This window comes from Callithrix jacchus, chromosome 9 (genome assembly GCF_049354715.1).
Source record: "Callithrix jacchus isolate 240 chromosome 9, calJac240_pri, whole genome shotgun sequence".
NCBI classification, from domain to species: domain Eukaryota; kingdom Metazoa; phylum Chordata; class Mammalia; order Primates; family Cebidae; genus Callithrix; species Callithrix jacchus.
Genome location: NC_133510.1, coordinates 12,160,519 through 12,184,588, shown reverse-complemented (window position 1 = coordinate 12,184,588; position 24,070 = coordinate 12,160,519). Strand labels below are relative to the sequence as shown.

Genomic DNA, 24,070 nt, shown 5'->3' with positions numbered 1-24,070 from the left:
GTATGAGCCACTGTGCCTGGCTCAAATATATTTGTTGATGTTAACAGTAATCCATTTCTCTGGGAATTCTTTTCAGGTAGCACTGGTAAAATGGGGAGAATGGTAGTCTGCTTGCATTTCTGACTGGTCCTTTTACATATTTACCATCTACCTCTATTTTTCTCTGTCTTGGTGAGAGCCCAGTCCTTCCACTGACCCTTTTCATAGCTAGGATGACAATTTATGTGGTTGTTATTTTCTATGATTCTCTAGCTGTGACAGGTCTCCCTGAAAGACAGGGAAATGTTCTGAGTGGGGTAAAGAATATGTCTCATTAAAAAAGATGTAGATTTAGAACTAGTAAGAAATGTGAAAATTTCAAGAGATTATTGTTTGTAATGTCCCATTTGTCTTCATAATATGTTAAACTATATCTCTGGAATAGGGTTTGATATGGTTTGGCTGTGTCCCCACCCAAACCTCATCTTGAATTGTAGCTCCCTATATTCCCATGTGTCATGGGAAGAATCCTGGGGAAGGCAACTGAATCATGTGGGTGGGTCTTTTTCATGCTGTTTTTGTGATAATGAATAAGTAAGTCTCATGAGGTCTGATCATTTAATAAAGGGGATTTTCCCTGCACACACTATCTTGTCTGCCGCCATGTAAAATGTCCCTTAGCTCTTTCTTTTTCTTCCCCCATGATTGAGAAGCATCCTAAGCCATGTAGAACTGTATGTCCATTAAACCTCTTACCTTTGTAAATTACCCAGTCTCATGTATGTCTTTATTAGCAATATGAGAACAGACTAACACAGCGTTTAGCTCAACATGTGTTAAAAAAGGTAAACTAAGGCACACTAAATTTTTTTTTAAGTTTATTTGCAAATGATAGTTCATAAATTGAAAAGCTCCAAACTGAGGTGGTTCAGGAGCTCTACTGAAGGAATGCATGCGGATGCTTTTATAGGACACACACAGGAGAAAAGCAAAATACAGGACAGACAAAATAAAGCATGCTAACCAATCAAACATTTGCCTATCCTGTTAGCTGTCTTGATTGGTTGAGTTTAAGATCTGTTTTTCTTTATTATAGGCATTTATAAAATATAGCTCAAGTTAATTTTTGCTTACCTTTGTAAATCAAGTAGTTTTAGGTTTCATATGAGACCTAACTGGCTGTCTCTGCATAGGGATTCTGCAGGTCTGGCCTCCATTTTAATATACACATGTGACCTAGTTTTGATTGGCATTTCTTTCAGAAGCACAATTTTTTCAGAAACTCAATTTTTTAGTCTACTTAATTCCAGTCAGCTTTACACGCAAGCAAACAAATCACAGTTTTTATCTGGTCTGCTGCTTCTTAGCTTTGCTGTATTTGGTTTTTTCACCCCTGTGCTTTTCTCTCTGGACTTTACATCACATACTTAGAGCATTTTAAGGCTTTATTGGGAAAACCAGATATTTAATCACTCTGCCTTGATGTTAACTTGTCCAACTGAAAGAATAGTTAACTGTAGGTTGAATCTTTGTCTATAAATGTAATCCAGCCAAAATTTTTAGCATAGATGTAACAACCATACCCTTGAGGTAATCTTAGCCTAAAGGCTGAGTTTTAACCAGGCTTAGAAACTCAAATACTATTCAGTGTTGAGAGGCAATTCCGTCATCATCATCTTAGTCTCCGAACTCAAAACAACCCATCTTTGTGTTTCCACTAGACAGATAGTGAATTCTCATTCCATTAATGCTATGAATCAATTGAATAAATTATCTATCTCTATATGCAACACGATTCATTTCTAAAGCAAACTTGATAAAAATGGTTAAATTAAAAAAGAATATGTACAGTATTACTTGATCATGTGCAATCCAAAACCCAGCAAAACCAAGCTAGTGCTTAGGGATACGTATTTAAATGTAAAACATACAAAGTTAAACAATAAAGCGATTTGAATCGCAGGTAGTTGTTACTTCTGGAATGGAGACAAGGCTTATGATTAGAAAGCAGCATATAAGGTGTGTTTACAAAATTCTCTTTCTTGGCATGGGAGGTGTTTAAATTAATGTGCACTTTATAACACTTATACTTCATAAAATCTTCTGTAATTGTTATATGTAAAAAAATAGGCAGTAAAAATGAAAAAAAATATTTCTAAATAAATGATATGAGGCTAGCAAAATCTTAATACCAAATCCTGATAGGCACCATATGAGAAATAAAAATTAAATATCAATATTCCTTATAAATGTAGATGGAAATATCCTAATGCAACATTGGCAAACTGAATCCATCAGTGGCTTAAAAAATACTTTACATAGTCAAACCTTTTATAGTTTCCACTTCCAGCCCTTTGCCTCATTTTCCTTTTCAATTTAGACAGCTGAAAAAGTCTTTCTGTGATTATTTCCTAGAATATATTCTCTTTCTCTTGTAGAAGTGAAAGACTACATCTCTTTGATGAAATTTATATTTTTAAATGTTTTCTCTTGTAGAAACACACCAGGAATATGCACCTCAGAACCAAAAGCCTGCTATCCATTCTCTGTCTTTGTCATGTGTTATGTCACAAGTTCTAAAAAACTGTGGCATTATTTCATATGCAAGCATTGTCCCATCCCTCAGGAGCCCCTTTTGTGCAGATTTTGGGTATTATCAAGTTGTGACCAGCATCCCCAAACTCTTTTCTCTAGATAGATAGGAATACCACACTAAAATGAAAAAGTATAAGAGATCTCTTCAGGCCTGGGTCAAGCGTGCAAATGGAAGAAGACATGCCACATAGCTAGATATTTAAAGGGCACAAATATACAAAGCTAAAAAATGGTTAAAGGAGATATTTCCTATTCTGTCTTGACAAATATACCATCATAGCAAAAAAATGGAAAATATCTACCTAGCTGTTTTAAGTTATAATTGAAACTTGCGAATCATCAAACGTGATGAAATTGTTTTATAAATTTTTTAGTGTTGTATAGATTACCCAACGAAGACGGCATGAGTAATAAAATACAAACATTTATAATTCACAAATTATATGTTTATTAAATGAAAATAGCTTTGTCTTCATCCAGCAAACTGGCCACTTATAATCAAAGTAACGAAGTGTTTTATTTACATTAATTTTGAATTAGACAATTTTTCTTGAGTCTCCATGTTTTCAGAATTGTGGTAATTCACTTTTTTTTTTTTTTTTTGATATTGTTTGAAAAAGTGGGGTGGGGTAAGAAATCTTGACTCTTCACAATGAACAAAGTAGTTTCCCATTATCATGGTTTCAGTTACCCAAGGCCAACCACAGTCCAAAAATAGGTGTCTACAGTAAGATATCTGGAGAGAGTGAGCGACACCATACTATACAAAATTTTTAACATTTTTTTAACTTTTTTTTAAAAAATTTATTTATTTTAGAGACAGGGTCTCCCTATGTTGCCCAGGCTGGTCTCAAACTTTTGGGCTCGAGCAATCCTCCTGCCTCAGCCTCCCAAACTGCTAGGAGTACAGGCATGAGCCAACACTCCTGGTAACTTTTATTATGGTATATTGTTTTAATTGTTCTATTTTATTATTAGTTATTTTTGTAAACTTTAATGTGCTTGGTTTATACGTTCAATTTAATGTATTTATACATTTAAATTTTCATAGGTGAACATAGGAAAAAATATATGGCATATAGAATTTGGTACTATCTGCTGTTTCAGGCATCCACTGGGGGTCTCAGAACATATCCTTCATGGATAAGGGGACACTAGCGTATCCGTTTCTTTGCTTGGTTGTCAGTTTTGTAACTTATGACATAATGCAGTACTGTTTTCTTTGGTAGCTGTTACTGATTTTGTTAAATTTATTTTTATTCACTTTTAAGTTTAGAAAGGAAATAAGAGGGGAAAAGTGGGTAAAATATGAAGGCACTTGGTGCCTATGGGGGGATGGTGGTGAGCACCGCTAATTAGTGAAGAGGCGGGGAATGAGAAAGATGGATGCTCTGCAGATGAGCTTCTCTTCAGTCACAGTATTGACAAGATCCAGCTTTAGCTCCACGAGAAATTGAGCATTCTTTTGAAATAGTGTAGATCTCTCTTTGCATGTTTTGTAAATCTTCATTGGCTGTGCTATTAGCCATAAAAGCTGCATTTAGCTACATATTCTACGAATCATGCAGTATTTGTACTCAGAACTCAAGCTGGTTGATTCAAATTTTCTACAGCTCAGACAAGGCAAAAGGTACAAAACAATGAAAGAGAATATATCTTTATTTGCATGGTTGCAAATGTGAGTTTAAGTTTGCTTCAAAATCATCTATGAGATATTTCTGCCGATAGTGAAGACATAAATATCTTGGCTAGGGCTCAGCAGAGAAATTGAAGAAAAATAAAGATTTCACCAGAACAGCCATGTGAAGATTGATCAGCAAACTTTAGAGATTTCTGCTTTGACATTGAGTCAACAATGAACGAAGTAGAAAAAGGAGAAGGAAGAAGAATTTCTTCGTGCTCTAAAGAATATGAATAGCATTTTAGAGCAGTGAATAACCAGCAGTGACTTTAAACTTTGAACTTTCTCTGTTCTGACATGGAAAGTGTGCTGCAGAGTATCTTCACTGTTGTAAATATTGCAGAATTCATAATTGGGAATTTGAGCAATGGATTCATAGTACTGATAAACTGCACTGAATGGGTCAGTAAAAGACAGTTGTCCCCAGTTGATCAAATCCTCATTATCTTGGCAATCTCCAGAATTGGGCTGCTCTGGGAAATCTTAGTAAGTCGGTTTGTACTTCTGCATCATCCAGCTACATTTGTGAGTGGAACAGGATTAAGAACTATTATATTTAGCTGGACAGTTTCTAATCACTTCAGTCTCTGGCTTGCTACAATCCTCAGCATCTTTTATTTGCTCAAAATAGCCAGTTTCTCTAGCCCTGCTTTTCTCTATTTGAAGTGGAGAGTAAACAAAGTGATTCTGATGATACTGCTAGGAACCTTGGTCTTCTTATTTTTAAATCTGTTAAAAATAAACATTCATTTTAAAGAATGGCTGTATCGATGTGAAAGAAACACATCTTGGAATTTCAGTATGAGTGACTTTGCAACATTTTCAGTGTCGGTCAAATTCACTATGACTATGTTCAGTCTAACACCATTTACTGTGGCCCTCATCTCTTTTCTCCTGTTAATTTTCTCCCTGCGGAAACATCTCCAGAAAATGCAGCTCAGTTACAAAGGACAGAGAGACCCCAGGACCAAGGCCCACATAAATGCCTTGAAAATTGTGATCTCATTCCTTTTACTCTATGCCAGTTTCTGTCTATCTATGCTCATATCATGGATTTCTGACCTGAATCAGAACAAACTGGTTGAGATGCTTTGTCAGACAATTGGAGTTTTCTATCCTTCATGCCACTCCCTTCTTCTGATTCTAGGAAACCCCAAGTTAAGACAGGCCTCTGTTTCGGTGGCAGCTAAGGTATGGGCTAAACAATGAGAAACCCACAATTTCATAAGTCATTCAGATCATAGATTATTGTATGTTGTAGACAAAAACAGGAGTCTAAGAGGAGTATAAAAGATATTTATACTTCCCTGGTTTCTTCTATTGTGAAGGTCATTGTAAATTTTTTAAATTTTTCTCTAGAACAGCATATTACCTAAGAATAGTATGTATTTATGATGTATATGTACACATTATCAGGAATTTGAGACTTATTTGAGGAAATCATTGGTAGATTCTATTGCAATTTAAAAACATACACTACAGCATAATTAGATGTTAATTGTAAATCTACAATCTTTTGTCTGGCAGTGGCTCTTCAGTTCTAAATCATTGGGATGGGCGATGTAGGTAATTATTTTCTTATATCATGTACTCCTATTTAAATGGTGAGTTACGGATAACTAGAACACTTACTTGGACCAGAAACAAGGGACATGTGGACTTGCAACTGTTTCTATACTGATGGGTTGAGAGAACTGAGAAGGTTAAAAAGTTTAATATAAATAACTGCCACATAAAAAGATAACTTTGCTTTTTAGGAACTATATTGTGCATCTGTGTACATGCATATTTACATTATGCCTTTTAAAATAAATGTTACTGAGGTAGAATTGACATATAATATAACACAACATGTTAGTGCACATTTTAGAGTTTTGACAATGTATACGCCTGTGTGACCACAGCACCAATGCCCTTTGCAGTCCATCCTCTCACCACCAGCCCTTCCTTCCAAGCAACTACTTATCTACTTTTGGTAACTGTAAGAGAGTTCTTTGATTTCTAAAATTTTATGCATATATATATATGTATATACAGTCAGAATGTATACTGTTATATGTGAGGCTTCGTTAACTCAGCATAAAGTTTTTGAGGTTCATGTATTTTGTTGTACAGATCAATAGTTCATTTCTGAGCAGTACTCCTTAGTATTGTATATACTGCATTAAAACATTTCTCTTTGCTCTTGTAAACAGGGCTGCAATGAACATTCGTGTGCATGTGTCCTTATAGTGGAACGATTTATAGTCCTTTGGATATATACCCAGTAATGGGATTGCTGGGTCAAATGGAATTTCTATTTCTAAGGCCTTGAGGAATCGCCACACCATCTTCCACAATGGTTGAACTAATTTACACTCCCACCAGCAGTGTAAAAGTGTTCCTATTTCTCCACATCCTCTCCAGCATCTGTGGTCTCCAGATTTTTTAATGATCACCATTCTAACTGGCGTGAGATGGTATCTCAGTGTAGTTTTGATTTGCATTTCTCTAATGACCAGTGATGATGAGCATTCTTTCATATGTTTGTTGGCCTCATGTATGTCTTCTTTTATAAAGTGTTGTTCATATCCTTTTCCCATTTATGAATGAGCTTGTTTGGTATTTTTACTGTAAATCTGTTTGAGTTCTTTGTAAATTCTGGATATCAGCCCTTTGTCAGATAACTGCAAATTTTTTCCCATTCTCTTGGTTGCCGATTCACTTAATGACTGTTTCTTTTGCCTTGCAGAAGCTGTGGAGTTTGATTAGGTCCCATTTGTCTATTTTGGCTTTTGTTGCCAATGCTTTTGGTGTTTTGGTCATGAAGTCCTTGCCTACTCCTATGTTCTGGATGGTTTTGCCTAGATTTTCTTCCAGGGTTTTTATGGTGCCAGGTCTTATGTTTAAGTCTTTAATCCATCTGGAGTTAATTTTAGTGTAAGGTATCAGGAAGGGGTCCAGTTTCTGCTTTCTGCACATGGCTAGCCAGTTTTCCCAACACCACTTATTAAACAGGGAATCCTTTCCCCATTGCTTGTTTTTGTCAGGTTTATCAAAGATTGTATGGTTGTAGATATGTTGTGTTGCCTCCGATGCCTCTGTTCTGTTCCATTGGTCTATATCTCTGCTTTGGTACCAGTGCCATGCTGTTTTGATTACTGTAGCCTTGTAGTATAGTTTGAAGTCCAGTAGTGTGATGCCTCCTGCTGTGTTCTTTTTGCTTAGAATTGATTTAGCTATGTGGGCTCTCTTTTGGTTCCATATGAAGTTCATGGTGGTTTTTTCCAGTTCTGTGAAGAAAGTCAATGGTAGCTTGATGGGGATAGCGTTGATTCTGTAAATTACTTTGGGCAGTATGGCCATTTTCACGATATTGATTCCTCCTAACCATGAACATGGAATGTTTCTCCATCTGTTTGTGTCCTCTCTTATTTCGTTGAGCAGTGGTTTGTAGTTTTCCTTGAAGAGGTCCCTTACGTTCCTTGTAAGTTGTATTCCTAGGTATTTTATTCTCTTTGTAGCAATTGTGAATGGCAGTTCATTCTTGATTTGGCTCTCTTTAAGTCTGTTATTGGTGTATAGGAATGCTTGTGATTTTTGCACATTGATTTTATATCCTGAGACCTTGCTGAAGTTGTTTATCAGTTTCAGGAGTTTTTGTGCTGAGGCAATGGGGTCTTCCAGGTATACTATCATGTCGTCTGCAAATAGAGACAATTTGGCAAATGCCCATCAATGATAGACTGGATTGGGAAAATGTGGCACATATACACCATGGAATATTATGCAGCAATAAAAAATGATGAGTTCGTGTCCTTTGTAGGGACATAGGTGAATCTGGAGAACATCATTCTCAGCAAACTGACACAAGAACAGAAAATGAAATACCGCATATTCTCACTCATAGGCGGGTGATGAAAAATGAGAACACATGGACACAGGGAAGGGAGTACTACACACTGGGGTCTACTGGGGGGTATAGGAGAGGGACAGTGGTGGGGGGAGCTGGGGAGGGATAGCATGGGGAGAAATGCCAAATGTGGGTGAAGGGGAGGAAGGCAGCAAAACACACTGCCATGTGTGTACCTATGCAAATATCTTGCATGTTCTGCACATGTACCCCAAAACCTAAAATGCAATAAAAAAAGAAAAAAAATAAAACATTTCTCTTGTCTGCTAATGAACATTTGAATGGTTCTCAATCATTGGCCATAATAAATAAAATTGGTAACAACATTAATGTATGTCTCTTCTTCTGGGTATACAATTTCATCACTGTTGAGTAAATACCTATGAGTAAAACTGTCCAATCGTGTTAAGTGTGTATTTAACTTACAACTGCCAGAGTTCTATAGAGTGTTTGTGCCATTTCACATTATTGCCAGCAATATATGAGAGTTCAGTTATTTCACATTCTGACCATCAGTTGCTAGTTTGTTTTGTTTTGTTTTTCATTTGGCCATTCTAGTCCGAATGTAATGGCATCTCATCATAGTTTTCATTCACATTTTCCTAATGGCTAGTGAGGCTGAACATTTTTTAATGTGCTTTGAGTCCTTCATAAAAACTGTTTTTATGAAATGTTTGTTTAAACCTTTTGCCAATGTTTGTTTAAACCTTTTGCCAATTATTTAGCCTGATTTGTTGCTTTCTGTTTTTATTAATGATTTATAAAAGTTCTTTATATCATATATGTATTAGTCCATTTTCATGCTGCTGATAAAGACTGTGTAATTCATAAAGAAAAAGAGGTTTAATTGACTCACAGTTCCACATGGCTGGAGAAGCCTCACAATTATGGGGAGGTGAAAGGCATGTCTTATATGGTAGCGGTCAAGAGAGAATGAGAGAGAAGCAAAAAGGGAAACTCCTTATAAAAACATCAAATCTTATGAGACTTATTCACTACCATGGGAACGGTATGTGGAAACTGCCCCATGATTCAGGTATCTCCTATTGAGTCCCTCCCACAACGTGTGGGAATTATGGGAGCTACAATTCAAGATGAAATATGGGTGGGGACACAGACAAACTATATCAGTCTGAATATAAGTTCTTTATCAGACATAAGATTTATCAATATTTTCTGCCAGACAGAGATTTTTCATTTCATTTTCTTTACAGTGTCTTTCAGAGAAGACATTAAAAACTTTTAGTGCAGGTCAATAATCAATTTATTTCCTACAAGAAAATTATTTTTTACTTTCTTGCTTTCAAATTCAATGATTTTTCAAATAAATCGGTTGCAATGACTATCTGCAATTCGGCACAGTTATCTTTGTCTATAATGACAGAAACCCTGGTTTCATTTGCTGTCAGAGCAGCAAGTACGATCTACTTGATCATTCTCATTTCCTTTTTCTTTTTCTTTTCTTTTTAGAAAGGATCTCCCTAATGGGTTTACTTAAAAATCAGGTAAGTGAGAGAAGTAATACTATCATTTTTATCATTAATTTCTCTGAATCATCTTGTAGTTTGTTTACCTAATAGTGTCTTTCAATATCTGTCAGTATTTTCATCTCTGCACTCATGTGGTCCCCATAAAAAGCACTATAATAGTTAAAGGCTGAGTCTGGAGTCAGAGGTACAATTCACAATTCTATCACTTAGAAGAGTTAGTTAAAATTGTGTAGTTCCCATTTATAAGTGAGAACATGCAGTATTTGGTTTTCTGTTTCTGCATTAATTCACTCAGGACAAAGGCCTCTAGCTGCATCCATGTTGCTGCAAATGACATGATTTCACTTTTTTATGGCTGCATGGTATTCTATGGTGTATATGTACCACACTTTTTTGGTCTAATCTATCTATCTATCTATCTATCTATCTATCTATCTATCTATCTATCTATTTATTGAAACAGAGTCTCACTCTATTGCCCAGACTGGAGTGTACTGGCATGATCTACGCTCGCTGCCTCCACCTTTCAGGTTCAGGCAATTCTTCTGCCTCAGGTTCCCAAGAAGCTGGGACTACGGGCGCATGCCACCATGACTGAGTAATTTTTGTATTTTTATTAGAGACAAGACAACGTTTTGCTGTGTTGGCCAGGCTAGTATCAAACTTCTGACCTCAGGTGATCTGCCCAACTTGGCATCCCAAAGTGCTAGGATTACAGGTGTGAACCACCACACCCAGCCTCAAATCCACTCTTGATGGGCATGTAGGTTGATTCCATGCCTTTGCTATTGTGAATAGTGCTGCAATGAACATGTGAGTACAGGTGTCTTTCTGGTAGAATGATTTATTTTCTTGTGAACATATACCAATAATGGGATTGGCTAGGCTAAGTGATAGTTTGTTTTAAGTTCTTTGAGAAATCTCCAAACTGCTTTCTACAGTGGCTGAAGTAATTTGCATGCCCACCAATAGGGTCTAAGTGTTCCCTTTGCTCCACAGCTTCACTAGCATCTGTTACTTGTTTTAACTGTTTGATAGTAGCCGTTCTGACTAGTGTGAGTTGGTACCTTTTTGTGGTTTTCATTTTCATGTCTCTAATGATTAACAATATTGAGCATTTTTAAATGTTTGTTGGCTGCTCGTATGTCTTCTTTTGAGAGGAGCCTGTTCATGTCTTTTGCTCATTTTTAAAGGTTTCATTTGTTTTATGCTTGTTCAGTTGTTTCAGTTCTTTATAGATTTGGGATATTAGACCTTTGTCACATGCATAGTTTGCAAATCTTAAATTCTGCAGGTTGTCTGTTTACTCTGTTGATAGTTTCTTTTGATGTGTGCAGAAGCTCTTTAGTTAGTTATGTCCCACTTGTCAATTATTGTTTTTTGTTGCAATTGCTTTTGAGTATTTAGTCATAAATTATTTCCCAAAGCCAATGTTTAGAATGGTGTATCTTAAGTTTTCTTCCAGGATTATTGTAGGGTGAAGTCTTACACTTAAATTTTTGATCCATCTTGAGTTAATTTTTGTACATGGTGAAAGGTAAGGGTTCAGTTTTATTCTTTTGCATATGGCTAGCCAGTTATCCTAGCACCATTTATTGAATAGGGAGTCCTTTCCCCATTGTTTATTTTTGTCAACTTGGTCAAACATCAGATGGCTCTAGTTTTCATGTCTTTATATCTGGATTCTCTATTCTAGCCAGAATAATCATATTCCATTGGTCTTTGTGTCTGTTTTTATACCACTGCCATGCTGTTTTGATTACTTTAGCTCTATAGTGTAGTTTGAAGTCAGGTAGTGTAATTCCTCTGGCTTTGTTCTTTCTATTTAATATTGCTTTTGCTACTTGGCCTCTTTTTTTGATTATATATGAATTTTAAAATAGTTTTTTTTCTAGTTCTGTGCAAAATGACATTGGTAGCTTGATAGGAATAGAGTTGAATCTGTAAATTGCTTTGAGCAGTATGACCATTTTAACAATATTGATCCTTCTTATCCATGAGCATGGAATATTTTTCCATTTATTTGTGTCATCTATGATTCCTTCCAGCAGTGTTTTGCAGTTCTCATTCACCTCCTTCGTTAGCTAGCTAGTTAGCTGTATTCTTAGTTTTTTTTAGGCTATTGTAAATGAGATTGCATTCTTGATTTGACTCTCAGCTTGAAGATTTTTAGTGTAGAGAAATACTACTGGTTTTTATGCACTGATTTGTATCCTGAAACTTTACAGAAGTACTTTATCTGTGCCAGGAGCCTTTTGGCAGAGTTTTTAGGGTTTTCTAGGTCTGGAATCATAATATCAGCAAAGAGATACAATTTGGCTGTTTTTTTTTTTCTGTTTGGATGCCTTTTATTTATTTTTTCCTGCGTCATTATTTTGGCTAGGACTTCCGGTACTATGTTGAATGGGCGTGGTAAGAGGAGGGACCATTCTCCTGTTCCAATTCTCAAGGGGAATGCTTTCAGCTTTTGCATGTGCAATATAATGTTGGCTATAATTTTGTCATGGTTAGCTCTTATTATTTTGAGGTATGTTCCTTCAGTGCCTATTTTTTTGAGGGTTTTCTTGGTTACAATAACTTTTGAGGAGTTTTTATCAAGAGTCCAGAATTTTCTTGTAAATTTTCTGCCTCAGTAATTTGTCTAATGTTCTCAGTGGGGTGTTAAAGTCACCCAATATTACTGAGTGTGTGTCTACATTTTTTATAGGTCTGGAAGTACTCATTTTATGACTATGGGTGCTCCAATGCAGAGTGCATATATTTTTGGGATAGTTAAGTCTTCTTGTTGAATAGAACCCTTTATTATTATGTAGTACCTTTCTTTGTCATTTTTTTTACTGTTGTTGGTTTGAAGTCTGTTTTATGTTATATAGGAATAGTGATTCTTTCTTTCAAACATCAGATGACTGTAGTTGTGTGCTTTTATGTCTGGGTTCTCTATTCTGTATTTTCCCTTCCTCCCTCCCTCCCTTCCTTCTTTATTTCCTTCCTTCCTTCCTTTCTCTTTCTTTCTTTCTTTTCTCTTCTTTCTTTCTCTTTCTTTTTTTCCTTTCTTCCTTCTTTATCCTTTTTTGTACTGTAGTTCTGTGGTACATGTGCAGATCATGCAGGGTTGTTGCATAGGTACTTACAAGGCAAGGTGGTTTGCTGCCTCCATCCCTCCATCACCTATATCAGGCAATTCTCCTCATGGTATCCCTCCCCAACCTACACCATGGAATACCATGCAGCCATTAAAAAAATGATGAGTTCGTATGCTTTGTAGGGACATGGATGAATCTGGAGACCCCCAGTTCTTAATTGGTGCAGGGTTAGCTCAAATGTCCAAAGTCCAAAGTCTCATTTGAGACTCAAGTCTAGTTCCTTCCAGCTATGAGCCTGTGAAATAAAAACAATTTATTTCCTTCCAAGATACAACAGGTATCAGATAAACATTCTCATTCTCATTCCAAAAAGAGATATCAGCCACAAGAGAGAGGCAATAGGCACCACACAGGTACAAAACGCAGCAGGTGTTTCATATTTAGCACAATGTATGTGTTAAATATCAAATATCTAAAATAATCTCTTTTGACTGTATGCATTGCCTTCTGGGCACAGTGGTATGAAGTGTGGGCTACAGGGCCTTAGGCATCCCCACACCCATGGCTTGGCTGGGCAAAGCCCACATGGCTGGTCTCATGCCTCTTTTTTCTGTTACTTCACTCTTAGTGGTCTGACTATCTCATCTCTACACCAGGTGCACTCTTTTTCTTGTTCTTCCCTGGACACATTAGGGATATCTACTGTCAGCACACTGATAATGCTGTTCCCTGTGTTTGAAATGTATTTTACCCAGACAAAATAATGATTCATTTATTTACCTACTTTAGGTTTTTGTTCAGACATCACTTTCTCAATGAGTCCTTCCCTAATCACTTTATTAAAATTTCAGCCTCTTTCCTAACCACTTTCTAGTTCCCCTCCCTACTTATATTTGCAACTTCTTATGCACTATATTTTATACTGTTTGCTGTATATTTTTTGTTAATTATCTGTTTACAATTCATCTCCTCAGAATGTCAACTTATTAAAATCATTTAAAAATAATGGTGTTTACTGCTGCATCCCACCTTCTACAGGGCTGGCACAAAAAAATATTCAATAAGTATTTGTTGTCTGAGCAAATAAAATATTCCCCTCTCAGTATATAATTTTTTCCTGAATTTCCCTTTGTACATTTCCGTTTCAGTTTTGCTTGTGTTATATATTTGCCTGCTACAATTAGCCTTTCTTTTAGTCGTGGAGTTTTCTTTGTGAATGTACCTAGGATGTGTCCTTTGGTCGGCCTTCCAACATACTCATTTCTTTGACTCCTGCTAGGCCTATGTTACATCTCCACTGTTTTTGAATGTTACTACATTTTGGACTAGCTACTTTGAGAGGGAAATGCAGCAGTTGCATTCACAAAGAACATGAATAATTGACCTTTCCTGGTTCAACCTCATCATAATTAAATTTAGTTCAACGTTTCAAAAAAATGTAAAAAATTTATACCATTTCCGCTTACACTGAGGGAAATAAAGATGTTATGCATACCTTTATTTGGGATAAAAGAGAAAAGGAGACATGGAAATTTGAAATAACAAAGTGCTAATACCATTTGTGTGCTAAATAATTCAATTCTAATGTTCTATTGCTTCATAATAAAGTCGCCCCAAAACTTCATGGTATAAAATAACTACCATTTTATTGTGCTTTTGATATAGTTTGGATCTCTGTCCCCACCCAAGTCTCATATTGAATTGTAATCCCTAAAGTTGGAGGTGGGGCTTGGTAGGAAGTGACTGGATTATGGGGGGCAGTTTCTAATGGTTTAACACCATCCCTCTTGGTGGTAGTGTGGCAATAGTGAGTGAGCGAGTTATCACAAGATTTGGTTGTTTGAAAGTGTGTGCACCTCCCCCGCCATTTCCTCCTGCTATGGCCATGTGAAGATGTACCTGCTATCCCTTTCCCTTCCTCCGTTGTTATATATTTCCTGAGGCCTCCCCAGAAGCAGATGGTGCCTTGCTTCCTGTACAGACTGTGAAGCCGTGAGCCAATTAAACCTCTTTTCTTTATGAATGACTCAGTCTCAGGTGTTTCTTTATAGCAATGCTAGAATAGACTAATACACTTACAGATTCTGTAAGTTAGGGCTTTGTTCAAGGCATAGCAGGGATGGTTTTTTTGTTCCAGAATGTCTAAGGCTTTAACCAGAAAGTTATGAACAACTGGGGGCAATTCAAGTGACTACAGGCTGAACTTCTCCTAGGTGGAGCTGAGAAATAGACAGAAATGTCAATGATAGGTAATGAGAAATGTCCCATATGTATGCTGGCTATTAAATGACCAATAGTCACACGTGGCTATTGAAAATTCAAAATATGGTTAGTAATAGTGAGGCTCTGTACTTTTAATTTTATGTAATTTTTATTAATGTGAATTTTAAAAACCATATGTGACATGTGGCTAGTAACTATCATATCAGACAGTGCAAATATAGTTTTCTTGGCTCGTAGGTTTAGTACCTGGGGTAAAAGGAGTTAAAAGCTGGGCTCATGTAGGACTATGAGCCAGAGGGCCTGCACATGGCCTCTGTATGTAGTTTGGACATTGTGACCTCAGAATAGTTGAACTACTTACATGTGGCTTAGGACTCCAAGAGTAAGTGTGGCACATATACACTATGGAATATTATGCAGCAATCAGAAATGATGAGTTCGTGTCGTTTGTAGGGACATGGATGAATCTGGAGAACATCATTCTCAGCAAACTGACACAAGAACAGAAAATGAAATACCGCATATTCTCACTCATAGGCGGGTGATGAAAAATGAGAACACATGGACACAGGGAAGGGAGTACTACACACTGGGGTCTACTGGGGGGTATAGGAGAGGGACAGTGGTGGGGGGAGCTGGGGAGGGATAGCATGGGGAGAAATGCCAAATGTGGGTGAAGGGGAGAAAGGAAGCAAAACACACTGCCATGTGTGTACCTATGCAACTGTCTTGCATGTTCTGCACATGTACCCCAAAACCTAAAATGCAATAAAAAATTTAAAAAAAAATCCATGACAATAACAAAAAAAAAAAAAAATAGAAAAAACTGCATGGCCTTTTATGATTTAGCTTCAGAATTCTTATAGCATTTTTATTAGTTGAATCAGTCAGAAACCATTCTAGATTTAAGGAGAGGGCTACACAGACTTATAAGATATTAATAGAAGTGCCAAAGTATGTGTCATATGTTTTAAAACTTCCATAGTCTCTAAAAGATTTTTGTATTATACCAAAGAGCGGTTTTCTTCATTTTCTTAATATTTGCATATTTTATTTATAATCTGCATTGGTGATGTTGATAATGAAGAATATTCTGATTATAAACTCTAAATATATACTGCATTTTTCTAGATGGGGGCTTAGAGTTTCTAGCCCAGGGTGATAAATGAATCAAAGGGATACATCACACAAATGAATAAATTGTAAGCGAAGGAGGGCACTGTAAAACTGTAAAGGAGAATCTATGTCAATTTTGCATGTTAACAAATGGGGGTTCAAATTTGAATGCAACACTTACCATGTAAAATATAATTGGAGTCAATAGCAACAGCAAATATAATAGTTGCCTTGAAAATCACTAACTGATACCCTCAAGGGAAAAAACTTGTATATTTTAGAATTTAATTGGGTACTAATTTTTGAGCACACCTTGGATCTTTCCAGACTCCACCAATGGCTATCCATAAAACAGAAATCATTCCTTTGGGTACATAAAGCTATAACAAAGCAGCTAGAATCCATCAGTCAATGGTATAATGAAGGCAGAGATTCACTAGGCACAGGCATGTCAAGTATTCGGGCTACAGTGTTTACAATAATTCCTGTTGTATAATTCATGATGGGGACTGTGGGAAATGGATTCGTTGTATTTGTAAACATCATTGACTGGATCAGAAACGGGAAGATCTCCCTGACTGACTTTATTCTCTCCTGCTTGGCCATCTCCAGGGTATGTTTTCTGTGGATAACAATTTTAGCTATCTCTTTTAATATAGGCTATGGGAAAGTGCCTGATTCTAAGAATCTTGCAGTAAATTTTGACATTCTCTAGACAGGATCCAACTATTTCTGCTTGTCCTGTGCCACCTGCCTCAGTGTCTCCTTTTCCTCAAGGTTGCCAACTTCTCCCACCTCATATTCCTCTGGATGAAATGGAGAATTCACATGGTGCTTCTTTTTATTGTACTAGAGGCAATGATCTCTCTCTGCATAATTTTCATTTTCAAGGAAATAATAGTTAATAGTTTAATCCAAGAATGAGTAACAATCAAAGGCAGCTTGACGTTTAACTATAAGGAGACTGTGCAAGATTTCACGTCTTGATTTCTTCTTCAGCACATTCAACCTTCCTTTGGTGGAAACACCGGCTTCAGTTCTTCTCTTAATCCTCACTTTATGGAGCCACACCAGACAGATGAAGCTACACAGTGTTTATTCCAGGGATCCCAGCCCTGAAGCCCATGTCAGAGCTATATAAGCCGTAACTTCCTTTCTACTCCTCTCTATTGTGCATCATTTCATCAGTATCATACCATCATTGGCCTAGTCTATTCTAGACAGCATTGTGGCAAAGACTTTTACTAGTGTGCTGGTATTTTTTTTTTATCCATCTGACCATTCATTTCTTCTAACATTATAGGAACACAAACTGAAGCAAGCTTCTCTTTGTGTCCTGAAGAAGCTGAAGTGTGCCAAAAAGCACATAATCTCTCATTTTTGTAAATATGCCTGAGAAAAAGAAAACAGGAAAGCTACACATTTGTCACTTTCACCTATTTCTTTTTTCTCATTATATTCTATGATATATTGAGCTTTATTGAAAATATTTGCTGAATTAAATGAAACAGAAAAGATTGCTACCTTGTTTGCACCACATATGGAGATTATGTATTTAACAGTGAAATTCCAATATATTGATGATGCACTTTACATTAGGCACTGTGAACACTATAACAGATTACTCTATTTTTAAATTTTATTAATATGTTGCATAAGCATTAGAATAGAATAGAAATACATCAAGAATTATAAAATATGTTTATGTGGATAGAGTGTTTATGAAATAAGATTTACATGTATCAACACATACAGATTGAGTTCCTATCCTAAAAATAACAACCAATTGATAATTTAAAACTGGGAAGGAAATCCCAAATGAAAATAGTAGAGTCTACAGCTTAGTGAAAACTGAGGATATGAAGCAAAGTCAATTGTAATGCACATCACTAAGGGTTATTTCCAAATATAACGCCATTCTATTAATATTTTCTGTCATTTTCAGTTAAAAGCACTAAGCAACCTCGACCATCAAAAATGTTGCAATCTTGACCATGTACAACAGACTTGGACTCTAGAATCTGAATCTTTGGAGTAACAATAATATTTTACTTAATTGGTTAACTATGTAACAAAGGCAAGGACATATATTAAAAAATCAGTGAGATTTTAAGGAACATTGGAAGGATATTGCTGGAATCTAGTGTAGAGTTACTAGGCTTGGTAAATAAAAAATATAGAAGGCCCAGATGATAGTAACGAATGCAGGATCTCATTTGACGAAAGTCACCATGTTAAAAAAGAAAAATAAATAAAGGTTTGGAAGGAAAAACAAATCAGAGATAACCATTCAGATTACAAAATTAAATTTATTAAGAATAACTCCTTTTAAAATTGTAATTAGAAAGCAAGTAAAAATAGGTTAAATAAAGGAACAAAATCACAAGTTTAAGATAAACAGTAATAAATACTTACAATGAAATAATTGGGAGCAGATTTTGAAAAACAATTATGTTTTCTCTAAAAAAGGAAAGAACGTATTGCAAGGAAATATCAAAGTTTTCAGCAGTGAAGTCAAAAGACACATTTTCAACATTTCAGAAAGTATTTTAAAAAGTCAATAATATAGTAATCAAAAGAACAAAAAATAAAGCCTAGAAAAAAAACCTGGACATTGCAGGTGTATAATGAAATTTTAAATGTGTGAGTAAAAATAAAAAATCCATGAGATTTCCAGGTCCAAAGGATGTAATCCCTTTAAGACACTGGCTCTCAACACAGGGCAATTTTGCCCCATAGGGGACATCTAATAATGCCTGGAGACATTTTCAGTTGTCAAAAGTGGGGGGTTGTTGCTGGTATCTGGTGTAATGTTACCAGATTTAACAAATAAAAATATAGGAGGCACAGTTAAATTTAAATTTCAGATAAACATAAAAGAAAGAATAAATTTTTATATAAGTTTGATTTGTGATAAGCAAAATATAAGTTTACATCGTAATGTAAGTATGCTATGGAGGATCCATCACAGACCTGTAGCACTGATAACTGGATACACAGATAATGACAACTATTTGTTGCTCATTTGAAATTCAAATTGAAATGACACACCCTGTATTTTACCTGGTAACTGTATGAGGACAAGGATGCTGCCAAACACCTCGCAATGCACAAGACAGCGCCTCACAACACAGCTGCTACAGCCATCCTTTATGGGGTCAATGTAGACACTCAAAATGAGTGGAAAGAAAATGCTTGTCAGAAGAAAAATAGACATTATATAAATTACAAAAGCAGAGATTATAGAAATGAAAACTATAATGTCTAAAAAATACACCCTTATTTAGTGTGATCAATAGCAGAAAGAAAATGATGGAAGCAAGACAGTGTTCTTGAGGTTGGAGCAGTAGAAATTATGTACTATGAATAACATAGTAAAATAATTGAAAAAATTATACATCACATCAAGAATATGAAAGGCTATAACAAATGATGTAATATTCATGCATTCTGAGTTTCAGAAAAACAGAACGAAGATGTTGGTGTTGAAAGAGGACGCAGAGAAATAACGGGCAAAAAATTCTCAAACATGGCAAAGGGCATAAACCTATAGATTCAAGAAGCTGAGCAATCCCCAACTAGAATATAACCAATAAAATCCATGCCAGAGAACATCATTGTCCAGTTTCTGAAAATTAAGCACAAAATCTTGAAAGCAGGAAGAAGGAAATGACATCCTAACTATAGGGATGATACAATGTGAGCAACAGTGGTGTTATCACCAGAAACCAGAAATAACAGTGGATAAGAGCACAAATATTTAAAGTCCTCAAAGGAAGAAACAGTCTACCAGAGGTTTATGTCCAATAAAAATATGCTTCAACAATAAAAGGGAAATCCAGGCATTCTAAGAAAAAAGAAAAACTAGAAACCTAAGGAATTTATTTCCAACAAACCTATCTTTTTAAAAATGGCAAACGAAGTTCTCTAAATATAAAGGAAACGATAGAGGAGTCATTTTTGGAACAATGAAGCAAAAATAACAGAAAGGGGAGAAAAGGGGCAAACACAATATATCTGCCTTTCCCACTTGAATTTTCTGCATGTGTTTTAACTGGCCATTGCTAGCATTGAAGATGGAAGAGAGACAGGAAATGTGGAAAGAAAATGAGGTTCTTGTCTAGCGCTTATAGAAAGGAACTCACCTTTGACACAGGGATTCAACCCACTGAGCCCCAGTTTAGATTTTGGAGCTGCAAAACTAAACAAGAGTAAGTTTATGTTGACATAAAAATTATAAAGGGATGTAATGTTTTACATGTCACCAAAAATGGCAAAAAGTGTACACCACTAGACTGTGATAAGCTACGTATATGTAATGTGATACATAGAGGAATCAATAAAAACATTGTTCAGAGAGACACATGCAAAAACTTTACAGACAGGATTATAGAACTAAATCGAATTATAGAACTAAAATAGAATTATAAACATTTTCAAGGGCCCTGTAGGAGAACAGAAAAAAGAAAACAATCAAAAGTAGTATAAATAAAAAAACAAAAAATAAAATTGCTCAAAAATTACATTAAATGTCAACAGTTATTGAAAGTAAATTTTTGCCATTTCAGTTTGTGATTTACAGTTTTGCATAGATATATAATTTAAATTACAAATATATGTATAACAACTAATTTTACATAAACTCATTCATGCCCTCATGCAAATATCTGGAAGAAGGCTGGATAAGACTCTCCACACTGCACAGAACCAAACCAGATCTGCAGGAGAAACATGTTCATCTTGTTTGTGCTGTGAAGTAACACAAAGTAACACACTTCCTAATTTCCATACCAGTGACTATGTTAACTTACATGACAAAGGGAAGTTACATTTGTGAGTCAACTGACCTGAATTTAGAGAGATTATTCTGGATTCTTCAGGTGGACTTAATGTAACCGCAAGGTGGTTAATGTAGAAGAGGGAGGCAGAAGAGTCAGTTTCAGGGTGATGTGGTGTGATGGGAGGCTCAGCTGGCTATTGCTGGCATTGAAGATGGAAGAAGGTCAAGAAATGGGGGCAGAAAATGGGCTCTTCTCTAGAGAATCCGGAAATGGACTCAGCCTTGACATGTTGATCTATCCCAGTGAGACCCATTTCAGACTCCTGAGCCACAAAACTGTAAGGTAATAAATTAATGTTCTGGGAACCCCCACTAAGTTTGTGGTAATGTATGATTGCAGCAATAGGAAAACTTATACATTTTCCACAGATTCTTTTCATGCTTTTGTGAAGTCCCTGTCTTTCTAGTATAAAGTGATGCCCACCTATAGTTTCAGAGGGAAATAAAATTATCATGGGTATTAACACGAGGCAAATGAGTAGTCCATTCCCTCGTAAAAGAAAGATCATTTTCATAGTTCAACCCCAATAAACAATTATTAAGCTCATATTCAAATGGGAACAGCTGGGAAATGCCCCTCTGCCATCCTTGTACAATTTCCGCCACGTAGCCCGGTTCAGTGCCTCAGCAGCGTATATCCTATACTTCTCTAGTCTCCACAATGACTCAATCTTCTGTAATTTAGTAGTAGTCTTGTTCTGAAGTTCAGAGTCTTCTTAGAAAGTGGTGGATAACACAGTGACACTCATGGCTAATGAAAAATTCGCTGTATTTTCTGAATTGAAAACAATAACTACAACATCCCATTAAACTGGAATTTTTAAGGGAAGACAAGGAATGCTCAAAAGATTAACCTCATCTGACCTGATTTACCACAGTGACCTTAACCATGTGACTTAATTTCTTTAGGTATAATTCTTTATCCTCTCTTTCTTTCTCGTGCCTTCAATAAGATATTCACACTGTGTGACGAAATTACTTTGAGGCTTCCAAAAATGTCAGAAGTAGGTGTAATATTAAAACTGGACTTCCTGTTTCAAGGCATTAGGCTTTAGAGTTCACAACTGATTTGTTTGTTGTGCATCAAAAAGACTGCTGGCTTTTCATAGGCTATTCCTTACATAAGATTCTACGGATTGGTTTGGAATCCATGTTTCAGAAAGACAGAAAAGAAGGAATTTTCAAAAACAAGAGAGAGACCGTAAGCTTATTTGATGACTGATAATCAAGTCAATGGGTCTTGGAAGGTAAACAACAGGAAGAAATGAGATTGCAGGATCCATGTTACATTTTATAGCTGATATGAGCATCTGGAAGTGTCAAGTTTAGAATTTTTTGTGTGCATTAAAATGAGGTTTGAAAATGGTATAAAATCCCTAATGAGATATCAGAGGCAAGAGAGATGAAAATCACAAACGGACACTGAAATGGACTCTGCTGATTGTGCAGATGCTGGGTTGATCTGCAATTAAGAAACGGTTTGATTCACTGTCAGTAAGAATTATTCGACATGTGTCTAGAATTCTGTTATCAGCCTTCTGCATTGTTAATAAAGAAAGATTCCACTGAGTCTGTGGCAGCAAAATCCCCCGACTCCTACCTGCCAGGAGGCACTGTGTCAGGTCTAATACACTAACAACAGATATGGAGTGCAAAAACATTCCCAGAGGATTTGGTTAAAGGCTTGATCAATTCACACTCAGAAGTTCCTAAGAATAGCTATAAAGAATCACCTAAGACTGGGTAATTCATAAAGAAAAAAGTTGTAATTGGCTCACAGTTCCACAGGCTGTACAGGAATCATGAGAGAGGCCTCAGGGAACGATTCCTAGGAACTTCTGAGTGTGAATTGAGGGAGGACACCATGTCAGGGAGTGTTTTGCATAGGAGATACCAAGTGGAAGAGCGAGAATTTAAAGTCACACAATCAACCTCATTTTAAAAGACCCTTCAGCCACCACTAATGTAACCTCTCCAGATTCCTCCATCTACAATCTGCAGTCCCACAGTACATTTAGAGCAGTGCTGGAAGATGCCATTATTTGTAGCCATAAGAATCCAATTAGTTAGAAATGTGCTTTTGTATAGTTGTAGATATGTTGTGTTGCCTCCGGTGCCTCTGTTTTGTTCCATTGGTCTATATCTCTGTTTTGGTACCAGTACCATGCTGTTTTGATTACTGTAGCCTTGTAGTATAGTTTGAAATCTGGTAGTGTGATGCCCCCCGCTGTGTTCTTTTTGCTTAGAATTGACTTGGCTATGCGGGCTCTCTTTTGGTTCCATATGAAGTTCATGGTGGTTTTTTCCAGTTCTGTGAAGAAAGTCAATGGTAGCTTGATGGGGATAGTGTTGATTCTGTAAATTACTTTGGGCAGTATAGCCATTTTCACGATATTAATTCTTCCTAACCATGAACATGGAATGTTTCTCCATCTGTTTGTGTCCTCTCTGATTTCGTTGAGCAGTGGTTTGTAGTTCTCCTTGAAGAGGTCCCTTACGTTCCTTGTGAGTTGTATTCCAAGGTATTTTATTCTTTTTGTAGCAATTGTGAATGGCAGTTCGTTCTTGATTTGGCTTTCTTTAAGTCTGTTATTGGTGTAGACGAATGCTTGTGATTTTTGCACATTGATTTTATATCCTGGTGGGGAGGGATAACCTGGGGAGAAATGCCAAATGTGGGTGAAGGGGAGAAGGAAAGAAAAGCACACTGCCATGTGTGTTCCTACTCAACTGTCTTACATGCTCTGCTCATGTACCCCAAAACCTAAAATCCAATAAAAAATTTAAAAAAAAAAAAAAAAAAGAACTGTGCTTTTGTAAATGAGGGCCAAGTCTTCTTCTCAAATAAATCTCAAACATGCCTGAAAGTCTTGAAGTTTGCTTTGAGAAGCACAGGACAGTGAAATCTGATGATTCCATGAGTAAGTGGAAGACAGCAAAATGAATAAAGTTGATGGCTTGAGTGAAGGAGTGGAAAGAAAGACGGCTACTGCTAGTTCATGAGGCTTTTACATACCTGTTTTCTGTTCAGCCTAAGCAGGGTCTTTCCGGGGCTTGTGCAGATGCAGGACCCAAAGTTCAAACTTCATTTGCTTCATAGATCATTGAAATTTGACCAAATGCAATATGTCAATCTTGTTTGGATGCTTATTTAAGTAAGCTTTTAAAACT

The 24,070-nt window shown here is 36.3% G+C and overlaps 1 protein-coding gene across 1 annotated transcript; it reads left to right on the top strand.

Annotated features, from left to right (window-relative positions):
• The first annotated feature begins 4,291 nt into the window (after positions 1-4,291).
• LOC100395853 (taste receptor type 2 member 13-like) lies at positions 4,292-5,919 on the top strand. Its single transcript, XM_002752147.6, has one exon. It carries the CDS (start codon positions 4,553-4,555, stop codon positions 5,462-5,464), a length of 912 nt encoding a protein of 303 aa, XP_002752193.2. The 5' UTR covers positions 4,292-4,552; the 3' UTR covers positions 5,465-5,919.
• Positions 5,920-24,070: the final 18,151 nt, after the last annotated feature.

Coding starts and splice junctions, on each gene's coding strand:
- LOC100395853 (XM_002752147.6), top strand. CDS start 4,553: ATGGAAAGTGTGCTGCAGAGTATCTTCACTGTTGTAAATATTGCAGAA.